The sequence below is a fragment of the Lates calcarifer genome, linkage group LG13 (assembly GCF_001640805.2).
Source record: "Lates calcarifer isolate ASB-BC8 linkage group LG13, TLL_Latcal_v3, whole genome shotgun sequence".
Lineage (NCBI taxonomy): Eukaryota > Metazoa > Chordata > Actinopteri > Centropomidae > Lates > Lates calcarifer.
This window is the reverse complement of record NC_066845.1, coordinates 27,149,449-27,166,653: the sequence shown is the minus strand read 5'-3', so window position 1 is coordinate 27,166,653 and position 17,205 is coordinate 27,149,449. Positions and strand designations below refer to the sequence as shown.

The window sequence follows — 17,205 nt, the reverse complement described above, 5'->3', positions numbered from 1 at the left end:
GTGGGGGTGTGGTATCGATCAGTGACCTTTAATGACCTTTGAGGACCGGGGGTTGATGCTCAGAGGAGGAGGTGCACGCTGGCATCATGAACCCCCCCCCGCCAGGCTCAGATTGTTAAAGTTTTAGTTTAACCAGACACACTAACAGATGGAGGCAGTGGTATTCCAGCAGCTCCTGGTTAAATCCCTGTTTTTCTCTATGGAGTCTGGTAGAGATATAGAGATGTTTCATTTTCTGCTGCTGCTCAGTTAAGTTTTATTTCGTTTATATTTTATTTTTTATCTCTTTGACGTGTGTACTCTTCCTCACTCAAACCAAACATTTCATAATTACCTGTGACTGTCGTATACGTTATCAAAGCACCAGACTCTCCTCTGTCTGTCTTTCCAGTGTGTGTTTATTAAATTACAAAGGTTATTATTATTTTTATTATTACTGTTATTAGCATCGTTACTGAATCATACAGAGTGACCATGTACAGTTTTTATTTTTTCCAGAAGCACTGGACTCACTGGGACATGGAGACACCACAACTGTCTGGACTCTAGTCACTTTACAACATACAGAGTAATGATGATGAGGAGGATGATGAAGATGAACTCTGGTTTATTATTACATATACAAGCTGTGGCTGTGATCGACGACCAAACGACTGCGTTTCCTGTTTTCCTCTCGCTGTCGTCAGGGAGACGGTGAGCTTAAAAACCGACGACGCTTCCCGCCAAAAAGCCCTCCGGAGTCAAAGTGACGTCGTTACAGAAACAGGTTTAGCGAGTCGAGCAGCTTTGGCCCCGTTTACACTTTTCATTTCAGCCTCAGAGGAAATCCAGATGTGACCGAACACACTCCTGTTTACACTCAGCCAGATGTGCAGATGGACGGAGGTGAACGACGACAGACGGCGTCTTAACGAGGCGTCGTTTCAACATCTGCAGCGAGATCACTGATCAGTCAGGTGATTGATCAGGTGATGTGACGTCAAACTGCATCAAATGACGATCGTTCAGGCAGACATTTGACGTCGCTCCTTTCATCCGCGCGGTGTCCAGTGGTGGAATTTACTGTCCTTAAGTACACATTTGCGGTACTTGTACTTGAGTATTTCCTTCCCGTGCTGCTTTACACTCCTACTGTTTGTGGAGGGAACCAGCTCGTCTCTGCAGTTCAGAGGAATCTTCTGGGGAATATTTGAACATTTACAGGGAAACTCCGCCCCTCCATCGCCACCCTGTGGCTGGGTGTAAACGATGCGTCTTCGTTAGCGCCGCCTTCAGTGTCTCCACCTAATCTCCTTTAAAGCTCATCTCCAGCTGTTTATACCAACACATTTAAAAACTCATTAGGACCAGAAATATTCTGGGTTTAAAGGACCTTACTGCTTCAACTACAAATCACATCAACTCCTCATCGCTGCTGAGCGACACAACGGACTGACGCCATTTTTCTCTCCGCATTTTCATAGAAATGAACAGAGACTATCGTCTGAAGGAGGGAAATGACCTGGTGGAGGAGGTGGAGGAGGCTCAGCAGAGATGGTTGGATGTGACCTGCAGTTTAAAAACACCAACGCTCACGTTAAACAGTCTGTAGTTGCTGCAGTGAGGCGGTGAGCTCCGACAGGGAATGAAGGATGAAGCATCAAAATACAGTTCAGAGGATAAAAAACAATAAAATAAAGTTACCATCAAGTTCATAGTCACACATCAAAGAGTTTTCATATTTAAAAGTTGTGTTTGTTTTTTGTTTCCTTCTTATCGTCCGCTCCATCCTGTGCAGACGGCGGCCATGTTGGACCGATGGTCGTGTTTGGTGGGCGAGGAGAAAGAGTTTGTATTTTACAGAGTGTGTTTGTGTCTTTGTGTGTGTGTGTTTGTGTGTGTGTGTGTGTGTGTGTTCAGTTGTTCTCAAACAAAGACAGCAGGTCGTCGTTGTTGTTGCTCGGGAGGTCTGGAGGTCCGAGGTAGGACAGCAACTCGTCCGGGTTGGTCAACTCAGGAAGCAACTGTGGAAACAAACGTGTTACATTGGTTATGGTGTTCCTCAGGGCTCCGCACTCGGTCCTCAGCTGTTCTTCAGCTGTACTTCTCAAAGTAACTAAGTACATTTACTCAAGTACTGACCTCAAGTACAAGTTACTCGTACTTTATCTGAAGGATAACAGCAGCATTTCTGAACCTGGGTTTTATTTTCACCTGTTTTAAAACGTCTGTGCACTTTGTTCACAAACACCAGACTGCACTGACAAAAACAGGGATTTTACTGAGCAGAACAAACAAACATCTGTCAGTGTGTTTGTGTTACTGTGTGGTACTTTTACTGCAGTAAAGTATCTGATTACTTCTTCCACCACTGAAAGTCACACAGTAACACAGACACACTAACAGATGGAGGCAGTGGGATTCCAGCAGCTCCTGAGTTCTGTTTGGTTAAATTCCTGTTTTTGTGAATGGAGTCTGGTACTGACATATAGTGATGTTTCTACTTACGTCCAGAGAAGGTTCTGGAACCTCCGCAGAGCCCCCGAGTCCGAAGGAGCCGTCGCCTTGGAGACGGGGATTCTGGTTGCTACGCTGCATCATCTGGTTGCCGCCCCCCATTTGGGAGTTGCTGTGGAGACCCTGTGACTGCTGCTGAGAGAGAGGAGCACCATGGGAAGTGGAGTCCAGACGGCCTGAGACTGATATCTGAGAGGAGAGAGAGGAGAGAGGAGAGAGGAGAGGAGAGAGGAGAGAGGAGAGAGGAGAGGAGGAGAGGAGAGGAGGAGAGAGAGGAGGAGAGGAGGAGAGGAGAGAGGAGAGGAGAGAGGAGGAGAGGAGAGAGGAGAGAGGAGAGAGGAGAGGAGAGAGGAGAGAGGAGAGGAGGAGAGAGGAGAGAGGAGAGGAGAGAGGAGAGAGGAGAGAGGAGAGGAGGAGAGGAGAGGAGAGGAGAGAGGAGAGAGGAGAGAGGAGAGGAGGAGAGGAGAGGAGAGGAGAGAGGAGAGAGGAGAGAGGAGAGGAGGAGAGGAGAGGAGAGGAGAGAGGAGAGAGGAGAGAGGAGAGGAGGAGAGGAGAGGAGGAGAGAGAGGAGGAGAGGAGGAGAGGAGGAGAGGAGAGAGGAGGAGGAGAGGAGAGAGGAGAGAGGAGAGAGGAGAGGAGGAGAGAGGAGGAGGTGAAGTTTCAGTTGTTTATCTTTCACTCTGTTTGAATCTGTTTCTGATCCAGGTGAGTCTCGGTACCTGTCCAGCCAGCGGGTGAGGGGGAGGCTTGTCGGGGGTGAGGAGGGCACTGGAGAGCTCCGACTGGTAGGAGAGAGGGGGAGGACCAGGGGAGGAGAAGTCTCCCCCGACCCCCGGAGTCCCAGGACCACTGAAGTCGGAGAAAGTCCCGGACTGAGCGGGATAGGACGGAGCTGATGGAGAGAGAGAGGACAGAGGATTTAAAGGGCCGGTACGCCTCTAATCTGAGACACATCAGTTCATTTAGTTACTGATGGATGACGTCCTTCTCTCCAGACAAAACACAGACACACAATCCTATACATTAAACATCACTATATCACACCAGACTCCATTGACAAAAACAGGGATTTAACAGCAGCTGCTGGAATCCCACTGCCTCCATCTGTTAGTGTGTCTGTGTTACTCCTGTTAAATCCCTGTTCCTCTCAGTGGAGTCTGGTATTAACTACCCTTTATAAAGTGGTAGAAAAACCCGTCTCCTGGCCTACCTGGTCCGGGGTAGTCAGGTGTGTTGCTGCTGTTACTGCTGCCCCCTGCAGGTAGGGAGGGGTAGGGCATCGGGGAGGAGGAGGCGGCGGAGGTGGATGAGGAGGGGGCGGGGCCAAGAGATGCGATCATCTCCATCACACTGGGCAGGACCATGTGGCTGGGGCTGAGCGTCCTGCAGCGCTTCAGCACCGGGCCGTCAGACTCCTCCTTCACATGGAGGTCCGGCTTCACGGGGACCGGCTTCCAGCTGCAGACCGGGTCGATGGTGATCTCCTCGTACTCCGAACTGACAGGGAGGAGGGGGAGGAGGAGGAGGAGGGGGAGGAGGGGGAGGGGGAGGAAGAAGAGGAGGAGGAGGGGGAGGGGGAGGAGGAGGGGGAGGAGGAGGAGCAGGGGGAGGAGGAGGAGGAGGAAGAGGGAGAGGAGGAGGAAGAAGAGGAGGAGGAGGAGGAGGAGGGAGAGGGAGAGGAGGAGGAAGAAGAGGAGGAGGAGGAGGAGGAAGAGGAGAGGAGGAGGAGGAGGAGGAAGAGGGAGAGGAGGAGGAGGAGGAGGAGGAGGAGGAGGAGGAGGAGGAGAGAGGAGAGGAGGAGGAGGAGGAGGAGGAGGAGGAGGAGGAGGAGGAGGAGGAGGAGGAGGAGGAGGAGGAGGAGGAGGAGGAGGAGGAGACAGGGTTTTCATCGGTGGTGACGTCAGAGTGAAGAAGCGAATATAAACACAGAGGATGTTGTCAGACTGCAGTTTGACCTCAGGCTCCGCCCACACGGATACGCTGGGCTTACCTTTAAAGTGTTTTAGCTCCGTATCTGATCACATGACCACTCACCTACACTGAGCATGTGCGTGTTGGTGGAAACAGGAAGTTGGTTGTTTGTTCTAACTAAACTGAGGTGAGGAACTCCTGTCATTCATTCTCCATGTTGATTTCACTGCTGGTAGTCGAGGCCTGAGATGGGTCATGTGATCGGAGCGTGACCAATCAGGGATCAAACTAAAACAGACACCATGCGTAACCATAGCAACAGCGAGGCATTTTAAAACTAAAAGGCATCAAACGCAGAGCGACAGAACAAATAAAGTTTCTTACTTTTGAACGTAGATGAGGATTCCCAGCATGTACTGATCCACCTCCAGACCTTCTAACAGAGCGGTTTTACTGCACACACACACACACACACACACACACACAGGTTACAGAGGAAATATGACACGTGTATAAACGATGTGTGTTTGTTTGTTTGTTGTTGTTTGTTGCGTACTTGCACACAGGGCACCTCCAGGTTCCTCTCTCACAGTTGAGCTGCAGGTACGACTCCAGGTCGAAACACTGTCGACACACAGCGAAGCTCGTGTTAAAGTAAATGATACGACGGTGAAAAATGTTTTGTCGCTGTGACATCACAGCCTGTGGAGTGCTGTGATTGGCCGGCGTTCTGACCTGTATGTGTCGGCAGTCGTGACCTCTGGCGGGAAGCTGAATCCGGCGGAAAGTGATCGGACATTTTAATGAGACTCTGATGGCCGTCTGCTCCACGCCGTCCTCTCCGTTCAGCCCGGGGGTCCCAGGAATCGAACCGCTGCTGAAGTTCCTTTTAACTGAGAATCAGAAACAATCAGAGACAAGTTTATCTGGAGGAGAAAATAAATTATGATCCATATACAGAGCTGCAGGACTGACGCTAAAACCAGGAAGTCAGTTAGCATGTAGCATGTTAGCTCTTCCTGTTGTCAGTGTGTTTCTGGTTAAATGTCTGAAATAAGGTCTGTGGTTTTAACACAAGGTTTGATTCTCTAACGTGCAGGAATCAGGCTGATGCTAACTTCAGGACTGGACTACAGAAACACATCATCACTGTGGGACTGTGTGTCACATCAGTCTACAGAAGCACATCCTGCAAGATAGAGAATGAAAAGAGAGAGGACCCAATGGACGACCGTTGGACCGTCAAAAAATCCCTGAAGTTTCTGTCTCTTCTTGGTCCTCAGAGAAAAAAAACACTTAAAATGGAAATAAAAAGATTCTGGAAACTGTTGGTTTGTTGCGGGCGCTCCATCAGTAAACTAAGCTAATGATAACACAGTGTTGTTATGGAAACAGACGGCGGGAGCGAGCAGAGACGAGCACAACTTCAAAGACATCTAAGAGGTAACGTGTGGAAATATTTTGGGCGCTATGCCATAGATCGCAAAGTCACGAATAAAGATAACGCAGTTCTCAACAAAAACAAATCTGAGGACTCACCTGTTGACTGTCAAGGTACCGAAAATAATGACTGGTGGTGTTTTGGGGGGAGGGGCTTCAAATGAATTCAGTCTTTTCAAAATTGTTTGATTTAGATTTTTTGAACTAGTTAAAGTCTTTTAGAATGAACTCGAATCCGTTCCCGACTGGACTTACTCTTGGTGACGCAGTGCTCTGCAGGCAGCAGCCTCTTCTTCATCAGACCCTGCAGCACCGAGCGCACCGACGGACGATGAACCAGCTGCAGGACAAACAGGTGAGACTGCAGAGAGAGGGGGGAGGCATATTCATCAGTCAGAGTGAGGGCCGTTGTTTATTTGACGTGAACGCAGAGGGATGTAGGGTCCGTTCTTACGCAGCAGCAGGCGGTCACGGTGATCTGGATGGTGTTCCTGCCCGGCTGACACACCTGCTTCAGGTACAAAGGCTTGTGGGAAGTTTTGTTGTCGCCTCGTTCGATGGTGAGAGGAGTCGCGTTCACGCTCACCTGCAGAGGAGACAGACAGGTGAATAAAGAGAGAGGAAGAGGAAGAAGGAAAGAGGACGAAGAGGGAGGACGAAGGTCAGACCTGGACGGAGGCGGGCCAGTTGGTGTTCATCTGTCGGTCCTCGTGGTGGTAACACTTAAACTGGAGCTCCAGGTCCGGTCTGATACGACACAAACACACCTTCCATCCATCAGCATGAAACTCAGAGTATGACTTACATCATCAATCATCTCTGAGATTTTATGTCTAAATGTGCAAATGAGGGATTATCTAATAATCTGATCAACATCCTCCTCAGGTGTCGGAGATCGTTCTCACCTCATGATGAGGGTTTTGTAGACGGAGTCTCGCAGCTGGAAGACGTGGTTGCTGACGGCCAGGTTGTGCTCTAACCTGAAGGGCTCCAGGACCACGCCGTCACGCACCGGGAAGGTCAGCCGCAGGTCGTCGCTGGGGTTACCTGTAAACAGGAAGTCAACGTGGTCAGACACCCGGACACTTCCTGTGACATCACAAACGACCTGAGAGGACAGGTGATTGGTTTACACACAAAACTGAGATTATGAGTAAATCTCAGTTAATCTGAGAGTCAGATTATTTCACTGATAATAATCTGTTGTTATTCATTAGTTCTAAGGATACGTTGCTAACTATAATCAGATTATGTAACAGCTGATAACGTGGTTATTTTGATGGTAACAACTGATAAAAAACATGTTTTGTTTTTCAGAGATAATCTGATTGTTTCACTGGTAATAATCTAATTCTCTGAGTGGCAGTAATCTGATTACTCAGAGTACCTCAGTGATAATGAGATTATTTTGTGATAATCTGCTTTAATCTCGACGTTTTCATGAACCTCGTACTTTGTAACTGTCAAACAGAGTCTGACTGTGACCTGTTGGATTATTGATCACCTGTCTGTGTGTGTGTGTGTGTGTGTGTGTGTGTGTGTGTGTGTGTGTACCTGTGGGAGGGGGCGGGGCCAGGCTGGCCATGTTGGGTTTGATGTCTGGCAGGAAGGAAGAAGGCGTCGGCTTGACGTCACTGTTGCCAGGCGACATGTAGGGCGGCGCCATGGAGCTGCTGGGGGTGATGGGAGGGGTCGGGTTTCCAGGTACGGGGGAGGAGGGGTAACCTGGCAACCCTCGACCAGGCTGGAGGGGGGAGGGAGAGAGGGGGAGAGAGGTGAGTATCATCACTTTAAAGTAAACAAACAGAGATAAACTACACTCAGAGCTGGTCTTACCCCCGACGGCTGGTTGAAGGAGTTGTAGACACCACCAGCGCCCCCTGTGGTCAGAGCGTTCAAGCCTCCGCCCTGACCGTTAAACTGGTCCTGCTGCACAAACACAGGAAGTCAGACATGTTCAACCCTCCTGATGCTGCCTGAACCTGAACAGGATTAACTTTAGTCACCTTGTAGTACTGCGAGTTGGGGGGTCCAGAGGGGGGGTACTGAGGGAGGGACATTTTATGGCTCTGATAGGAGGGGGAGGAGCCTGAGCGCTGAGGGGCGGGGCCAGGACCACCAGGACCTGCAGGGAAACGGAAAGAACAGATGCCAGCGTCAAATTTCCCATTGAAAATGAATGGGGTCTCGTAAAAATGGTCAAACCCACCGCTCTTTGGAGCCACAGTATTTCATCAGACTTTCACATAGAAACATGGTTGGAAATTTAAACAGGTCACAAGACGTGAGACTTTTTAAGGTTAAATGTGCATGTTGAAAGCTGTTATGGTTTTTACAAAATCGCAGTTTAAGTTGCAATTTTTTTTTTATACTGTCAGAGTTTATAATGGGTGTGTGCTGCGCGGAATGTTCTGAATGTTCTAGAATGTGTGACATCATCACTCTAACTGACACCTCTGAAAACTGAGTTAAAAAAACTCTGATTCAAACCTTTTCATTCCCCCAGTTTCCAACCCACAGACTCTGTGTATGAGGAGGCAGAGGAACGTGTCCTCCCCTCTTCACGTCCCACTGAACTTTTGAGCTATGAGGCTTTTTGATGGGAGTTTTGGCTTTTTTTAGCTGTTGTCCACCTGGGGTTACAGTGTAGTTTGTCTGTGCATATTACCCATGATCCCTTTCTCCTTCTGTTTCTAACTCTTGCGTCAGTTTCCTGGATATCAGGGATGAACTCTGGTTTTTAAAGACTTCTGAGAGTAACGTCTTTTTGTTTATCCAGAAACACTGCTACATATTTACTTTGTCTTACCTGGGTGGTACTGCATGTTAGGTCCGGAGTACGGGCCGGGGCCGGCGTGACCTCCACCTGAACCCGCCATCGAACCACCGGCACCACCGGGACCCGACATCACGTTCACATTGGAACCGACAGGAACGCCGTACTGCTGAGACATTCCTGGGAAAGACTCAGAGTTGTAGGGACGTTTGAGGCCCTGTGGGGGCCTCAGGTGGCCCTGCTGTGGTCCAGGACCATAGTTCGGGTGCTGTGGGACCCTCTGTGGGCCTCCTCCAGGTCCATACATGGGGCCCATTGAGGGACCCCTGGTAGGACCTGGACCAGAGCCCATACCTCCAGGAGCCATTCCGGGGGGGCCGCGGGGGCCAGAGTGGGCCATGAACTGGTTGTTGTAGGCCGGACCTCCCATCTGGAAAACATGTTATCACACATGAGACATTCATGGACATTTCCATGACTTTCAAGGACCCAGTGGATGAATTTCACTTCCACATGACCTTTGGCTCTCAGCTGTGGCGGCAGACACCTGGGACCCATAAATAAAACCACCTGAATCCTCCAGCAGGGGGAGCTCTAACCCTGATCACTAACATGGTCCCAGCTGTCACTCAGTCTACAGGTGAAAACGACCTCCCTCACCTGTCCATAGTTCATCTCTTGGTTTTGTTTCTCCTGGATGGCGGCGACGGTTGCCGTGGCGGTGGCGGTTGCTGTGGCAGCAGCGGCAGCGACGGCAGCGGCGGCAGCCTGAGTGAAGTCAGCAGAACCTCTGGAGCCTCCGGGGTTAGACGGGTAACTGCAGACATGAAGGACACAGCTTACATTTCATGTGTTTATGTGTGAGTGACTCTTTAGGTTTAGATTTTAATTTGATCATTTTTATAGAAAAAAAAGGCAAAGAAACTGTGAAAAATATAAACGTTAATGCTCGAAGTTTAGTTTTGTTTAACTGTAATTTCCAACTACATAGAAAGACAAGTTTGACTTAAATATGAGTTTGTTTCCAGGAAACAAAAGATCCATAAAAAAGTAATCAGGGGTCGGTCTGGGAATTGGTTGGATTTTTATTTATTTTTCCGTAGGTAAAAGCGGTACGACAACATACAAATTTTCAGTGGAGGTTCAGACTGGTGCACACGTCAGAAACAAAAAATTACATACGTCCACCAGCAGGTGGCGCTATAATCAAGATTAGCACGTTTCAGCTAGAAACGCCCATATCAAACTTCTCACATTCAAAAACCTTACTTCTACGTGTTTCCTGCTTTGAGCTGATGATTAAAAGTTAAAAGAATTTTGATAATCAGTTGCAAACAAACTTCCTGTGTGTTCTACTCGAAACAGGAAGTATGTCACTCCAAAAGTTCGTCACGCCCTGCCGAGAATCGGCCACTAGGTATAATAGTGATATATACTAAAATTATTTTCTCTAATTAGTCTTAAAGTTAAATACAGCGTGATGCCAATAAAGAATACAAAAATGTGAAACACTCGCCTGTGAATACACGATACAGTTGCGGACACATTTTAGGTTGATGGTGGGACAGTGTGACGTCCTGCTGGGGATGCTAGCTGAAAAATCAACCTCCCAAAAAAATTCATTGTTTTTTCGCTGTGTAATATTCACTGTCTGTGTGAAAGTACTCCAAAGAAAAACAACAGCTTGAAAAATAAACTGACGTGAAAATAACCTCCCCTCAGTGTGAAAAGACCTTTAGGCCTAAAGTGAGATCTACATGAAACTTTACCTTTGTCCTCTCATGATGACAGTTTATGAAAATTCTCCAAAAAATGAAAAAGTTACAAAGGAAAAAGGAAGTTCTGTCATATTTCTGTCTGATTAATGTTAAACTTGAGCGAACGTTTTGTCATCAAGTCAAGTCAAATTTTATTTATATATCGCCAATTCACAACAGAAGTTATCTGGAGGCTCTGTACATATAGAGCAGGTCTAGACCGTACTCTTTAAAACAGGTATTTACAGAGAGAGACCCAACAGATCCACCATGAGCAGCACCAGGAGACAGTAGAGAGGAAAAACTTCCTTTAAGAGGCAGAAACCTCGAGCAGAACCGGACTCAGGGTGGGAGGGGCCATCTGCCTCGACCGGTTGAGTCTAGACAGTATGAAGTTGTGTACAGTAGGTGGTGCTAGCGATGGAGAATATGCGACGTGTGTTTCACAGTTCTCGTTTTAATCCTGATGCTGCTCTTCAGTGAAAATGCAATGAATGTAGAAACCACTCTGCCCTCACCTCCCTGTGTACCCCCCCGGTCCTCCGGCGTAGCCCCCAGTCGTCCGGCCGTACATCCCCTGGTTCATGTAGCCTTTGCTGGGCTCTCCGTAGCCCTGCTGACCCATGTAGCCGCCGGGGCCGCCGGCCATGCCTGGACCCCCGGGGCCCTGCATCATGGGCCCCCCACCTGGGTTGGCCCCAGGCCCCATCACACCTCCACCCAGTCCCTGACAGACACAGAAACACAGGAAGTCTCAACATCAATCTGTTCAAATAATCAACGACAACTTCCTGTTTGGTGATGTCATACCTGGCTGGCTGAGGGATTGGTCACCCCCCAGACGGTGGTAACCACGGAGAGGGATCCTGTGGGCTGGTTGGTGGGCTGCTGCCAGCTGGACGGGTCGTAGGGGTACGAACCCTCGCTGCAGACACAGAGGAGAGTCAGTGAATCAGAGACCTGAACCAGGACCGATGAAGATCAGTTAATCTAATGTGGTTTATGTTTTAGAGTCACTGCAGTGATTGAAGGCGAGCTACAGAGAAGAGCTCGGTTAAGACCAGAGTCGATCTCACTGCTTCTTCTTCAGCCGTTTATTTGTGGCATCGCTCCAAGTCTCAGCCACGAGACCAACAGCTCAACACCTGCTCCTCTGTGCAGGGTTATTACTGCTCAGACCACACTCACAACCAGGTGGGGTTCATCACTCAGCAGGACAAGAACATGTCTGGATGGTTAGGAGTATTTCCCCCAGAGACAGAGCTTTTTATTAAAGAGGAAGATCCTTTCAGTTTAACCAGAAACATCTCTATATATCTCTACCAGACTCCATAGAGAAAAACAGGGATTTTACTGAGCAGAACAAACAAACATCTGTCAGTGTGTCTGTGTTACTGTGTGGTACTTTTACTGCAGTAAAGTATCTGATTACTTCTTCCTCCACTGAAAGTCTCACAGTAACACAGACACACTAACAGATGGAGGCAGTGGTATTCCAGCAGCTCCTGGTTAAATCCCTGTTTCTGTGAATGGAGTCTGGTAGTGATGTATGGGTGAGGTGTGTTTGTACCTGTGTGGGTTGTTGGCCAGTCCAGCCTTCATCTGGTTCAGAGGGTTCATGGTGGAGCCGGCGTCCAATCAGACAGAGAGACAGACTCCTGGACAGACAGACAGGGAATTGATTATCTCCAGTCAGCTGATAAACTACAACAATGTTGTAAAGTTATTCATGACAACATCTTCTGTTATGTCCATTATACAGACTCCAATACCCACAATGCCTTGCACAGTGATCAGCTCAGAGTTTAGACTTTCAGACTTTAACGAGTCTCACAGACAGTTCATCAGCCTGTCAGTGCCTCTGGTCCGTCAGACTAGTTTACTGACCGCTCAGACTGGTCCATCAGCTGCCAGCGTTCATACACATTTTCCATTTCAACATTCCAGACTTTTCCAGACTCATATTTCACATGAGTATAAAAAACTAGATGTTTATCATGTAAAAAATCGTTTTAAAATCCAAACCCAGTGTGATTTACCTGTATCCAGTTACAGGTAAATTAAAATTATTCAGACCTGGAAATGACTAAAACCAAATTCCAGACCGCCTTTTTTAAGACATGTAAAAGCTTCAAACATCAGGAGTGGGGGATTTACTGACCCATTTTATGTCGGAGAATAAAACCTGAAAATGTCTCAGACCTTATTTCAGACATTTAACCAGAAACACACTGACTCTGGGACTGCAAAGCATCATATTAGGAAACAGGATGGAGCTAGCAGGTTAGCATGCTAACTTCAGCAGAAGAAAAGAAGCAAACATTGGTGTTGTTCTCACCTCTATCGACAGTTGCTGGTGAGTAAAGGAATAAAGTTTGATGCTGAACTCAACACCGACGAGTCAACAGATGCTAATGCTAATGTTAGCTATGTAGCGGTAGCAAAAACTCACATATCGCTCCTTTAGGAGGTGGAGAAATAAAAGTTGAATATTTCTGTCAAACTGAGAGAAACTAACAGAGTGAAGTGAGTCACTCTGCTTCAGATCAGTGACTCAACCTTCCTGGATGTTACCAGGTCATTGAACGCATCATCAGCCTGATATTTGGATTTCCTCTGAATGAAACCTGAGTCATGAAACATCCTGATGTTTCTCTGATGATGACGATCTGAAATATTTTGGCAGAAGTCCAGAGATTTTATCTTTAAACTCATCAACTGAACGTCTTCGCTCTGTCACTTCAGCATTAGACTTTTTAAAGAAACAGTCGTAGAAAAGAGAGAAAAACACTAAATCCCAATGATCTGATGCTCGATTAGATAAATACTTTACATTTTCCTTCAGAAACAACCCGATGGTTTATTTTATCAAATTGATTAATTGATGATTTATTTCATTAGCAGACCGGAGGATCACTCACCACTTTATCACTGAACCATCAAAACGACCCAGAGTGACACTTCGTCCTCTAATAAACCATCTCCAGCTGATTATAAACACACAAACACCAACTGCTTTACAGTCAGTTCACAACAACAACAACTGAACGCACACAGAAACACGTCTGGAAACACTTCTTCATGGGCGTGTAGCTGCGCTGATAAAGGTCACATTTAATTGCCAGATTTGTGAATGGACTTTGGCATGACGTTCACTATGAGACGGAAACACAGAGCAAGAGGAAAAACAGAAGAGTTTCTGACAGACTGAAAACTCCCGACACTTCAGATCCAAGAGTTTTAAATTCTTTAAACCAGTCACATCAAATTTAATCAATAAAACTGTTGGTTGATCAAAAGAGTCTGGGGGGTCAGGAGCTGATCGAGGGGCTAGATTTATTTTTTCAGCACATAAAATATTGAATTAAAAACTCCATCCACATGTAGCAGGAAATTTAACAGAATTTAAAGAAAATCCACCAAAAAAAAAAAAAAAAACAACTTCTGTCCACTGCTGTAAATATGAAGAGTGTCTGACAACATGATGAGAGGATTCCTACAGAGACAGAGCTTTTTATTAAAGAGGAAGATCCAGATCCATCTCTATATATCTCTACCAGACTCCATTGACAAAAACAGGGATTTTACTGGGAGCTGCTGGAATACCACTGCCTCCATCTGTTAGTGTGTCTGTGTTGCTTTAAAGGATCTTCCTCTTTGCTGTGTCGAGTCGTCAGATCACAGGTTGTGAGTGGAGTCAGGGCCCTGATCGAATGTTTTTCCACAATTAGAGATCAATCAGCTAATGACTAATTGATCAATCACTTTAGCGCTACAGAGCTGTGAAAACAGTTTATAATGTGTCTAAAAAAAGGCTCAATCACAGGAAACAGTGCAGATAAATCAACAGAGATCAGAATAACTCTTATCAGAGGTAATGAAACAGGAGGAAACAGCTTCATAAACTCACACAGTCTAATCTCTATCTACAGCCACAGTTTACAGAAGCTATTGTTTCTCCTTCATGTCACAATCTCAACAATCCAAACAACAGAACAGGTCAAACAACTCAAACCACCACCAACCAGCCCTGACACTCCCCGCTGTTTACATCTGATCTCAGCACCTGGAGACACCCGGCCGGATCACATGACTTCACCTGAGCTCAGCCCTCACCTGCTCTGTAACACCTGCTTTATAAACATGTTCATGTCATTTTAATGAAAGAATTATATTTTTACTTGAGTAAAAGGGTCTGAGAACTTTCTGAACACTCTGAACGTTATTACAGATGATTCATGAACAGATCCAGGGACATATTTTAATCTGTCACACTTTATTTTTACAGCTCTCAGACCTGACAGCTAATTTCCTGGAAAGTTTCCTCATTATTTCCTAAAAACAAACTGATGTTTATCTGCAAATGACTCAAATGTTTCCAGCAGACCGGAGCACTTTGGTACCAACTCTAATGTAAATGAAGAAAAACCCAAGTTATGAATTATTGTTTGGTTTTCTAGGAAACTCTGATGGACAGACCAAACTGTGCGAAATATTCCAGGAATTTACAGCTAATACCAGATAATTATCAGGAAAATTTCCAGGAAATCTACTGGAAAATCCAGGAGGTGTGAAACAAAGTGTTGGTGCTTTGTCTTGTTAAATGAAAACATTAGTATTTCTGTGATAAACTGTTTAATGTAAAGACTGAACTAGTTCAATGTCTCCAGTCGCGTGCACGTAACATACGCACGCGCATGGTAATAACATTACCGTTAATATATAAACCTTAAAAATAAAACCCGGGTCAAACCGGGCCGTGTTGCCCCGGTTCTCCTCGTCCTCTCACGTCCATCTGACCCGTGAAATGAAAACCTCCGACAAAATGAAAGTGTCAGGAGACATTTTGAGATCCCTTGTAGTGTTGGGCAGAAGCTAATGCTAACATGCTAACAGGCTAACAGGCAGCTTCCCTGCGCTCCGCGGCCGGGAAACGAGGCTGCTCCCGCTGTGGGCAGCACCGTTGTTAGCGTTAGCATGCTAACGAGACGACACCGGCCCACCGCCGCTAAACAGCCTGAAATAGATCACCAAACGCTGCTGTTCAAACTGTCACGAAGCGAGTATTCACACGTTAGGTGATATGTGTTAAATTCACCGCGGTGTTGAAAATATCGCCCCCTTCCACAGCTGTTACCGTGCTAGCTGTTAGCCTAGCTAGCCCAGCGGGCTGTGACAATGGAATGCTCCGAGGCTAACAGTTAGCCGCCAGCTAGCTTCTTCCTCCAGCACAAAACAGTCACCGAATGTCGGCGAACATGTGGCTCCGCACCGAGCAAGAGCTCCGGGGTTTAATTACCGACACATGTCCCCGAGTTAAAACACACACCTGTAAACAGCACACACGGACGCAGCGGGTAGAAATGTTGGTTTTCTCACACCGACCTACCTCCTCTACTTCCCCGGTGTCCGAGCCCTGCTCCGGGGCTCCGCAGTCTGAGCTTCTCCGGGCCTCCGGGGCATCAAGAACCGAGCGCACCCGAAGTCCGCGACCCCCGCCGGGAGAACCTGCTCAAACACGGACCCGAATATCCAAAAATGCCCCGGTGCAATCCTCCGCGGAAGCCGTGATTCACCCAGCAGCCCCTGGCTTTGGTTACCTCCTCCAGACCAGCCAGTAACCCTCCCTCCTCCCTGCCACCGCCGCCGGCCTCTGCGTCTGATTATCCGGCTTCAGGAGGCGACACCATCCCCCCTCAGCTCCGGGACTTTACACTCACAAAGAAAATAAAGAATGACTTTAATGATGATGATCCGCTCAGTGTGTGGAGGACGACACCGGAGCCGCTGCGCCGGGTTTCCTCTGCATCGCTGCTGCCGGTGGGAGAAAAGCCAGCAGGTCGGACCGGAGAACTGCAGCGACCGGAGGGAGGGAGACAGGGGGGAGGGAGGGAGACAGGCAGACAGACAGTGAGGGGGGAGGCAGAGACTGAACTCAGTGTGGGAATCATCATCACATCATTTAAATCGAATTACATTTAAATCTTTTAATTGACAGATTTTTCTCTGAAAACATTTTAACCTTTAACACTGAACCATGGCAGCTCGGCTCTGACGCTGGGGGGCTCTGGTTGATGAGGGGTCAACAGAATCTGAGCAGCGGCGACGTTTAGTCTGAAAACACTGAATCCTACATTTCCCATGATGCACCTGGACAGTGTCTGGTTACCTCCGCTCTGTGACGCAGCCTGAGCGCTGAGACCGACGTGCGGTGTGTAGGCTGATGACATCACTGTGACGAGAGTCCGACATCACACTGTGACATCTGTTACCGTGGCAACCGAACACACGCGCGCACACACACACACACACACACACACACACACACACACACGCAACAGGACAAAGGAATTCAACAAGAGGATCAGAGAAGAAAAGATGGAGAGGAGGAGGAGAGAGGAGAGAGGGAGGAAAAGGAACGAACAAAACAAGGAGACGCGAGGAGTGGAAGGAGGGAATGAGAGCTGCAGTTTCTCCGACGTCCAGCAGGAGGCGCTGTGGTTATTACCTCCTCCCTCTGCTGCCAGACTCCATTGACAAAACCAGGAGTTTTACTGGCTGCTTGAACAGAACTGGACTCTGCTCTGTTCTGCTTCAAGGTAAAGACGACAGTTACTTGAACCTGAAATCTTGTGATTTTCTTAAATTTGCAGAAAAATGTACAGGGTCTGGTTGGTGGCTTCTGTAGCAAGATCTGTGTTTCAGCTGAATCTGAAGCACTAATGTTTTTAATAAGAATAAAATGAAGGAACACTTGGTGCATTTACAGGCGTTAGGTTGGAAAACAGAATTATTTCAAACTTTCCATGGGAAGGTTAGGGTTAG

General features: G+C 47.4%; 1 protein-coding gene across 4 annotated transcripts; it reads right to left on the bottom strand.

Annotated features, from left to right (window-relative positions):
- Nucleotides 1-380: 380 nt before the first annotated feature.
- On the bottom strand, nt 381-16,715 carry LOC108875414 (zinc finger MIZ domain-containing protein 2). Of its 4 annotated transcripts, XM_018664357.2 has the most exons (21): nt 16,403-16,715; nt 15,770-16,233; nt 11,951-12,038; nt 11,191-11,305; nt 10,899-11,107; nt 9,284-9,440; nt 8,657-9,053; nt 7,854-7,972; nt 7,684-7,776; nt 7,402-7,591; nt 6,753-6,894; nt 6,516-6,594; nt 6,302-6,433; nt 6,103-6,208; nt 5,143-5,300; nt 4,964-5,031; nt 4,792-4,860; nt 3,707-3,993; nt 3,216-3,388; nt 2,488-2,685; nt 381-2,003 (listed from the first exon to the last, which is right to left on the bottom strand). In XM_018664357.2, exons 3-21 carry the CDS (start codon nt 11,998-12,000, stop codon nt 1,896-1,898), a joined length of 2,850 nt encoding a protein of 949 aa, XP_018519873.1. In that variant the 5' UTR covers nt 12,001-12,038; nt 15,770-16,233; nt 16,403-16,715; the 3' UTR covers nt 381-1,895. The 4 variants fall into 4 exon arrangements, with proteins under 4 accessions (XP_018519873.1, XP_018519865.1, XP_018519891.1 ...); XM_018664349.2 differs by having other exon boundaries at nt 15,770-16,715; XM_018664375.2 differs by having other exon boundaries at nt 7,684-7,773; nt 15,770-16,715.
- Nucleotides 16,716-17,205: the final 490 nt, after the last annotated feature.

Bases quoted from the DNA above. Each gene is read 5' to 3' on its own strand.
- LOC108875414 (XM_018664349.2), bottom strand. From the start codon at position 12,000: ATGAACCCTCTGAACCAGATGAAGGCTGGACTGGCCAACAACCCACAC. The intron at 7,973-8,656 runs GTAAGACAAAGT...GTTTCCCTGCAG, and splicing joins TAACATGCAGTACCACCCAG to GTCCTGGTGGTCCTGGCCCC. The intron at 4,861-4,963 runs GTACGCAACAAA...GTGTGTGTGCAG, and splicing joins TGGAGGTGCCCTGTGTGCAA to TAAAACCGCTCTGTTAGAAG.